Source organism: Salvia splendens, chromosome 17 (assembly GCF_004379255.2).
Source record: "Salvia splendens isolate huo1 chromosome 17, SspV2, whole genome shotgun sequence".
Lineage (NCBI taxonomy): Eukaryota > Viridiplantae > Streptophyta > Magnoliopsida > Lamiales > Lamiaceae > Salvia > Salvia splendens.
In genome coordinates this window covers 15,247,694-15,257,233 of record NC_056048.1, presented here as the reverse complement: position 1 = coordinate 15,257,233, position 9,540 = coordinate 15,247,694, and the positions used below count along the sequence as shown (strand labels likewise).

General features: G+C 34.7%; 1 protein-coding gene across 1 annotated transcript; it reads right to left on the bottom strand.

Annotated features, from left to right (window-relative positions):
* Positions 1-4,894: 4,894 nt before the first annotated feature.
* LOC121774360 (protein FAR1-RELATED SEQUENCE 5-like) lies at positions 4,895-8,435 on the bottom strand. Its single transcript, XM_042171251.1, has 3 exons — positions 8,354-8,435; positions 6,703-7,435; positions 4,895-6,272 (listed from the first exon to the last, which is right to left on the bottom strand). Exons 1-3 carry the CDS (start codon positions 8,433-8,435, stop codon positions 4,895-4,897), a joined length of 2,193 nt encoding a protein of 730 aa, XP_042027185.1.
* Positions 8,436-9,540: the final 1,105 nt, after the last annotated feature.

Genomic DNA, 9,540 nt, shown 5'->3' with positions numbered 1-9,540 from the left:
GAAAGGTTGCAATGTCAGTCCGATTATTTCTAAACCTTATTGAAATAAGATGACGTTGGTGTGGTATATAGCACTGAATGGATCTAACATAAAGACGAGTCTTTTATGCTATCTACTGAAAGACTGAGGTCTTGAGAATTAATTTCTTAATCAATGTACGTTAGCATTGAGCATACGATATTGAGTATCCACTACTTTGACTTACCAAAGGTGCGGGTTTTTCGTAACCCAACGATCCAGGTATATTGGGGTAGTGGTGATCATTATCTAGAGGTGCTAGGATTGCTATTATGTTGAAACGTGCGCGAGGAGAGTCTCGTTTGATAACATCCACAAGAGGAGCTCGAAACGAGGTTTTATTATTCGGAACCTAGCTAGTTGGAGTTTGATTACTCTATGAATAATAAATAAGAGTTTCTTGCTAAGTCACTCTTGGAATTCGAAATATGTTAATTAATTAAGTCTATAGCAGATATTAATTAATTAATGGATGTTTCCATCTTAAGCGCGGGAAATAAATCAATACAATTAAAGGAAACCCGGAATACTTGTAATTTCGGATTTGGAAGGCAGTTGCAATATTACTTCTGTAGTGGCTGCTCGTAATATTCCAATATAAGCTTATATTAAATTGTGGGTTCAATTTAATTAGTAAAAAGCTAATTGGGTGAGGCCTTGTTCCAGATTCTTCCTTAGATCCCTGACTGGGCCCAATATGTGACTTAAATAAATAGGAGAATAAAGGACGAAGAAAACACAACAATTATTTTGTCAAATTTTCGTCCCCCCCTCTAAAGAGTGATTTTCGAAAATTTTGTTGACTCTCCTCCGTGAGCTGAGTTCTGGTCTTCCATTATTCGAGTCCTAGTACGGTTGGTGAGATTTGCCCACACAAATATCAGCGTATAGTCCGGGACACCAGTCAGAAGATCCGAGGTCTTGTATGAAGCTCTTCACGTGGAGACGGAGCAAGCCATCATCGATTCTTGATTGGATCAACGAGGGTATATGGCTAATTCCGTAATAAGCATGTTTTAGGAATTTTATGTGCTAAAGCATGTTTTAATTCAAGTTATGAGCATGATAATGTGGATAATTACGCGAATAGATTTTGTCTAAATAATCTGCTAAATAGATCAAATCATGTGATCCGTTTTGTCCGCACGCTTCCGCTGGCCAGCCCCCTTCATGATGGAGATACGGAGGGTTTGACGGCGGATTCGGATTCGTTTGAGGAGTTTGAGTGTGAGAGAAATTGAATGTAGCGTTTAATCCATGACTCTTTTTACGCGCCCAATTTTACAACGAAATGACAAATTTGCCCTTAAGATATCCGAATATGATAGTTTTATTTGATAAAATGATAGTTTTGTTAGATTAAATCTATGCACATATTTTTAAAAATGTGTGGTGGAGATTTCGTTATAGGGTTATCACACAAATTGGGGTTATCATTTTATAATGCACCATTATATATATATATATATAGGGTAGGTAATCTAGGGCAAGTGCCCATTAACTATATAGCTAGAGAACAAATCACCGCCACAAGATCAAGAAATCAAGGCCTAGTATTAATACATGTAATTATCGAATTAAGGAGAAAGAATTAGTTCCCTCAATCAAAATTTACTCCACAATAACAAAGCGGGGGTATATTGTTATTTGCAGCCAAAATTACGTCATTGCAAATTCACAAGTTCAATTCGTTGAGAACAAACCCGTGTTCTTCACCTCTTCCCTCTTCTCTTCTGCAAATTAAATGCGATTCAACATCGTTGTTGCCTTCGCCGTAGCCATCGATGCTGAGGAAGGCCAGACAAGTTGTTCATGAACTTGCTCAGGCTAGATTATCTAATTCTCTTGTTCAAGCAGTAAGCAGAGTAGCACTGCTACGGCAGAGAAACAATCAAGGAGTGGTAAGTGGCACAGTTTAGTTTACATTCTGCGGTCTTACAATAGTCTCACACACGAGTGTTGCTCGACTAAATTTCTATCTCATTGCAGGTTAATTCTCTGAACGATTTGTTAGCTGCGACAAGGTTTGTACCCGCCAACCCCCGTTTCATGGGAGGTGCCTGAGGAACTGGCAGGACCTCTTTCTCGTGTACTTGAAAAGCGATCAGGCGCCTGAGAAAGTAGCAAGAGTACAGTATCTACTGAACATCAGCGACTCGACAGCAGAATCTCTACGAGCTATGAAATATAAGGGATCATCCAATGGATCAGATGAGCAGGAGGAGTTCGTATTTGATTTGAAAATGTCACTTTTTAGGATTAATAGTTTGCCGGTCGAAGTTTGATGCAAAAATGCTACTAATGGTTGCCAATTTTGTCTCATATTGTTAGAGCATAGAACACGGTGAGCAGGATGATGATGTTGAGTGGAATTCTTTGTATTTTATAGATGTTGTACAAGTAAAATAAGTTAGATACACTGGAAAGAAAAATTGCTTAATGCAAAAAAGTGATTAATATTTCTGCTCTTGCTAGGAATGAATGTATCTGCTTCCCTATTTCATTTGATATAATGTAAGTTTTAGTGGAAAATATCACTCTAAGCATGTTTTTACTTCACTGATATGAAGAAAATAGATGACTATATCCAAAAATCAAAGAAACATCACTCTAACAGTTGAACACATCACTATAACCATGTTTTTACTTCACTAATGTTAATAAAATACATCACTATAGCAAAAAATCAAAGAAACATCACTATACTCATGTTTTTACTTCACTGTTGTTAACAAAATACATCACTAACTGATTTTAAAGTTGATTAGAAAAACCGTATGGCATTTGTGTTATGTTTACATGGTTTAGATTTCGAGTGAAGTGTATTTGTGAACAAGAGTGAAGTAAAATCAAAGTAAAGAGTGATGTGTTTTTGTGAACAAGAGTGAAGTAAATCAGAGTAAGAGTGATGTGTTTTGTGAACAACGGAGTGAAGTAAAATCAAAGTAAAGAGTGATGTGTATTGTGAACAAGAGTGAAGTAAATTCGAGTAGGAGTGATGTGTTTTGTGAACAAGGGTGAAGTAAAACAAAGTGAATTATTTCAATCCAGATTTAACTTGTCTCATTTTTCAGCTGTATACAGTTGTTCACCGGCCTGATGGGGTTGACCTCATGACCATAATTGATAGATTCTGTGACAATTTACAAACTGAGGTTGAACAAATTCCGTATTTCAAATGGGCCGACGTAGATTTGGTAAATACTGAACACAATTGATTCTTTATTATATTCTCTAGTTGTTTTTATTCTGAAATTATTATTATTATCTATGTAGGTGTTCTTTCCAATTTGTGCTGCGGAACATTACTATACCATACGCTTCAGATTTAGTACTAACAGTATAGTGCTGATTGACAATTCAAAGAATGCTGACGATGTGGACATAACAGTCAAATATGGTGGCATACCTGAAAATGTGGTAAGTATACACGATATATAGTGCAGTGTTTTTGTGATTACAATGAATTATAGTTCTCTTTATAGTGAACTACATCTGATATTCATGATGATATATTGTAGAAATTATATTTTTGTCATTATTTGACAAAAATGGGGTATCACAACCAAAGCAAATCAATAAAGCATGTGAGGATAATAAGGCTCAAAATGCCTTGGAGAACAACATCAAATGTAGAAGATTGCGGAGTTTTTTTGATGCGACATTTGGAATGTTATCATGGTGAGCGCGAACAAGATTGGAAGTGTGGATTAACTACAAGAAGCAAAGGAATACTCCAAAGACTGAGAGCAAAGTATTGCAGCGCATTATTATTGTCGGAAAAAAACCATCAGTCACTGAATATGTTGTCAGTAACATCAAAGCATTATGAAGAATATGGGAAAACCAATAACATAGATGTGGAAAAAATGATTGTAAACTTCAAGCGTTCATGAACTATTGTAGAAAACTTCATCAGTGAATTAACAAGTACTTATTTTACATTAATATCTTTTTACTATTTAATTCATTGTTGTGTTTTGTAAACCACTAAATGATGTGTTTCGTGAAGAAGAGTGAAGTAAAATCAGAATAAGAGTGAAGTGTTTCGTAAAGAAGAGTGAAGTAAAATCAGAATAAGAGTGATGTGTTTTGTGAACAAGAGTGAAACAAAATCAGAATAAGAGTGATGTGTTTTGTGAACACGAGTGAAGTAAAATCAGAGTAAGAGTGATGTGTACTGTGAACTAGAGTGAAGTAAAATGACAGTAAGAGTGATGCGTTTGTGAACAAGACTAAAGTAAAATGACAGTAAGAGTGAGGTGTTAAATGAACAAGAGTGAAGTAAAATCAAAGTAAGAGTGAGGTGTTCAATGAACAAGAGTGAAGTAAAATCAAAGTAAGAGTGATGTGTTTTGTGAACAAGAGTGAAGTAAAATCAGAGTAAGAGTGATGTGTTTTGTGAACAAGAGTGAAGTAAAATCAAAGTAAGAGTGATGTGTTTTGTGAACAAGAGTGAAGTAAAATGACAGTAAGAGTGATGCGTTTGTGAACAAGACTAAAGTAAAATGACAGTAAGAGTGATGCGTTTGTGAACAAGAGTGAAGTAAAATCAGAGTAAGAGTGAGGTGTTCAATGAACAAGAGTGAAGTAAAATCAAAGTAAGAGTGATGTGTTTTGTGAACAAGAGTGAAGTAAATTCAGAGTAAGAGTGATGTGTTTTGTGAAAAAGAGTGAAGTAAAATCAAAGTAAGAGTGATGTGTTTTGTGAACAAGAGTGAAGTAAAATAGAATAAGAGTGATGCGTTCTGTGAACAAGAGTGATGAACTTACTGGCACTTGAGCATTAGTACTCTAAAAATTCGTATTGAGATAAAATTCACTCAAAAGTGTAATAAAATGAATCATTAGTACTCTAAAAATACTACAATGTGAACTACTTCTCATTAACCTTTTTGCAGTTCCTAGAATCATGGTGTCCAATCTCATGACAGTTTCCACACTTTCGGCCTGGTTTCATTGCTAACTTTATTGTTGACTCCCTCTTCGATTTCTTCCCACTTCCACTTCTCTTTGTACTAACAACCTCAGGAGGATGAACTTCAATATTGTTCGGGACATGTGAGCCATAGAAGTTCTCAATCATTGCTCTCTTCTGTGTGGATGACAGAACAACATCTTCGCCAAGAAGCTGCTTCCTACCTTCTTCAATAATTGCAGCGAATGCATTGATTTGATCAATGTTCCCTTCAATGCTTTGTGCTGTTTCAATGAATAATCCATACAAGTTTTTAAATGCAATCTTCTTCTTGTCCACAGCAAGGTGTATTTCTTGATCATCACAAAAACCTCCATGTATTGGCTTCACAAACTGTGACTTCAACCATCTTCCTCCATGCAACTTCTCGGGTATCAACTTAACAAAATTATGTTTCAACACACAAAATATATGGCTGCACAATAGACCAAGTCTTTCAAATTTTTTGCATCCACACAAATAGGTGTCATCACCAATGGAGTAAGTCACTGTCCATGAGTTTGAATCCTTGTCCTTTATGTCATATACTTCAATATCTGTATTGGTAGACACTCCTAGAGTTGCACAAGACAAAGAGAAACATGCATATACTATCTCTTCTTGAATTTCAGTATAAGCACTACCACTATATATCGTCGATGCATGTTTCTCGATTTCCAATCCTGTTCGCAAAATAGGTACTTTTGTTGAATCATAGTATTCAAGCTTTGCACTATTACTTCTTTGAGTCTCCAGAGCATGATTATAGTTCATATAAAATTGCATAAGGTTAGCCCGAGACTTTGAGTACCTTTTGAAGAAGTTATTCTGTGATTCAGATATAGAAGTTGTCTTTATCAACGAACTCATCGGAAAATCACGGAAAAAGGCTGGAACCCAAAATTTTCTGGATGCAAACATTGATGAAAACCAGACATTATTGGTCAGCCCATATCTTTCCATTATAGCATGCCAAGTTTCCTCAAATGCATCAGGTTCTATCAACTCTGACCATACACATGCATTCAGTTCCTTCTTTAATTGTTCAACTCTGACCATAACGTGCCACATACACCACCGGTGTCTTGTATTGACAAGGACCTCCTCAACAGCAACTTTCATTCCTAAGTCTTGGTCGGTTACAATGAGTTTGGGAGCCACACCCATACACTTTACAAATTGGTTAAATAACCATGAAAAGGAGTTGGCATTTTCCTTGGACAAAAGGCCAGCAGCAAATGTCACAGGGCGACCATGATTATCCTTGCCCGTAAAAGGAGCAAATATCATACAGTATCTGAAATGAAAAACAATTCACTATAAGCATGCAGAAAACACATCACTCTTTTTCACAAAATACGTCACTCTTGTTCAGACAATACTTCACTCTTTTTCACAAAACACTTCACTCTTGTTATGATTTCAGAAAACACATCAATATAAGCATGCAGAAAAATACATCACTCTTTTTCACAAAACACGTCACTCTTGTTCAGACAATACTTTATTCTTTTTCACAAAACACTTCACTCTTGTTATGATTTCAGAAAACACATCAATATAAGCATGCAGAAAAATACATCACTCTTTTTCACAAAACACATTACTCTTGTTAAGAAAACACTTCACTCTTGTTCACAAAACACTTCACTCTTTTTCAGAAACACATCACTCATGTTATGATTTCAGAAAACAATTTAACAAAAGAGTAATTAGTGTGCACATACCTGTTTGTGGAGTATGTCGTATCAAACGAAACAATATCTCCATACAAATGGTAGTTTCTTCTGCCAGTAGGATCACACCAAAACAATCGTGTCATCCTATCCTTTGAGTTGACCTCATACTCATATGTAAATGCACTACACAACTCCTTCTTCCTTCGCAACTCATTCAATAACATTTGTGCATCAGCTCCTTCCACATATGCTCTAAGGTCACGTCTATAGTTGCGCACTTCTAAAACAGTACACCCTACATAATCTAATCCACCAAGCACTTCTTTAAGTAAGCTAAAACTTAAAGTTGGACCAATATTTGCATTAGCACAATCGAGGATGAATTTCTGATGGACTAAATCCAAATTACGGTTCAAATTCATAAAACGCTTATGGCGTTCCTCAACCATCTCGTGATTATGTTCTTCAACGAAACTTTGTATAACATAACCAACACCCATAATATACTTCCAAGACACTTTAGCATTACAATAGCACTTAATAGAAGAACGCTTTCGTTTCACCTCAGATTGTTCACTGTTTCTTTGCTTTGTGCCTTCTCGGCTACACACCACGTAAATCCAAGTAGTGACATCTTTTTCCTTTTTCGATCCCTTTTTACGGGTGTCAAATCCAACATATCGAGCATAATTATTGTAGAAGTCCAATGCACGATCAAGGTTCATGAAACTTTGTCCAATTTTTGGTTTCAATTCATCTGGGCATTTTGGTACGCAAACCACTGTAAAAAACACAGCACTCTAATAATGAGATTACTGCACTCTTGTTCAGAAAAAGACTTCACTCTTGTTCACAATACACATCACTCTTATTCTGATTTTACTTCACTCTTGTTTACAAAACACATCACTCTTGTTCAGAATAAGAGTGATGTGTTTTGTGAACAAGAGTGAAGTGTTTTGTGAACAAGAGTGAAGTAAAATCAGAATAAGAGTGATGTGTTTTGGAAATAAGAGTGAAGTAAAATCAGAATAAGAGTGATGTGTTTTGTGAACAAGAGTGAAGTGTTTTCTGAACAAGAGTGAAGTGTTTTGTGAACAAGAGTGAAGTAAAATCAGAATAAGAGTGATGTGTTTTGTGAACAAGAGTGAAGTAAAATCAGAATAAGAGTGATGTGTTTTGTGAACAAGAGTGAAGTGTTTTCTGAACAAGAGTGAAGTAAAATCAGAATAAGAGTGATGTGTTTTGTGAACAAGAGTGAAGTAAAATCAGAATAAGAGTGATGTGTTTTGTGAACAAGAGTGAAGTAAAATCAGAATAAGAGTGATGTAAACACATCACTCTTATTCTGAGGGCATCACTCTTGTTCACAAAACACATCACTCTTGTTCACAAAACACATCACTCTTGTTCACAAAACACATCACTCTTGTTCACAAAACACATCACTCTTATTATGATTTCACTTAACTCTTATTTGCAAAACAACTGTAAATCTAACCATGTAAACATAATACAAAGACCATACGATTTTCATAATCACTTAACATCAGTGAAACAACTATAAATCTAATCACAAAAACTACGGTTTTCATAATCACAATACACGAAAATATTGTATATTAATAAATAGTAGGAATTGTTATAGAATTGAACAAGAGTGAAGTAATTGTCATAGAATTGAACGAATAATGATTACCTTTAGAAGTCTCAGCTTCCTCGCTCGAAGATGATGAATCGGAATCGAAATAATCTTCGTCCGACCTCATAATTGAATCCATTGATTTGAATCACGATGATTGATTTGAATCGCGATGAACGGATTGAATAACGAATTGAATCGCGTCGAATTGAATTCAATCGCGATTTGAATGAAGTAATAAGATTTGGAACGAAATTTGGAAAAAAATCGGATCGCAAGTTTGGAAGGAAAGAAAAGATCGCATATTATGCATGTTTTGATCGCAGATTTAAATTAAGAAAGCAATTTCCAAAATTACCCTCAGCATATTTTCTATAATTAAAATAAATAATATTTGTTCCATTAAGATGTGTGGCTGAGATTTGTTCTCTAGTTATACACTTAAGATTAGTTATACATTGATCACTACTCTATATATATATATATATATATTAACACTAGAAAACAATAGAAATCATCCGTATAGTAACACTAGAAAACATAATTTATTTTTACTTACAAATAAGGATTTAATGTAAAAAAATAAGGATAAAATTTTAATCGAGAAAACATTACAAAGAGAATAAATGGATTAGTTTAATATTATAAATCCAAGTTGTTATAATTATTTTTCTCACCTCATATCAAAAATTCTGGATACGCCACTGAACAGAAAGAAGGTAGAAAAAGTTAGTGGGGGTGGGTCATACTTTTATATACTAGTTTTTAAATAAATATGAATGAGAAGAGTTAGTGGACTGTGAGGTCATTACTAAAAGTAGTAAAAATAAATGAGACACTAAATGTTAGACGGACGAAAAGGAAAACTTGTGACACTCAATCTGAAGGTGTTGACAGCGGAAGCACAATTCAGAGAATCAGAGGTCATTAGCTCTTCTAATTAAATTGAACCCACAATTTAATTCAAGCTTATATTAGAATATTATTATCAGCAACTACAGTAATAATATTGTATTACCCATCCAAATTCAAAATTACAAGTAATCTGAGTTTCCACTTTTAAAAGGTTATTCCCCGCGCTTAAGATATAAATGTCAATTAATTAATTAATGTCTTCTATAGACTTAATTAATTAATATATTTTTAATTCCAACAATGGACTTCAGTAAAACACTTTTTATTATTCATAGAATAATTAAAATTCCACCTAGCTAGGTTCCGAATAATAAAACGAGCTCCACTTG

Excerpts from the sequence above, each read along its gene's own strand:
- LOC121774360 (XM_042171251.1), bottom strand. The coding sequence starts at position 8,435 with ATGGATTCAATTATGAGGTCGGACGAAGATTATTTCGATTCCGATTCA. Across the intron at positions 7,436-8,353 it reads GGAAGCTGAGACTTCTAAAG|TGGTTTGCGTACCAAAATGC; the intron begins GTAATCATTATT and ends TGTTTTTTACAG. Across the intron at positions 6,273-6,702 it reads ACGACATACTCCACAAACAG|ATACTGTATGATATTTGCTC; the intron begins GTATGTGCACAC and ends TTTTCATTTCAG.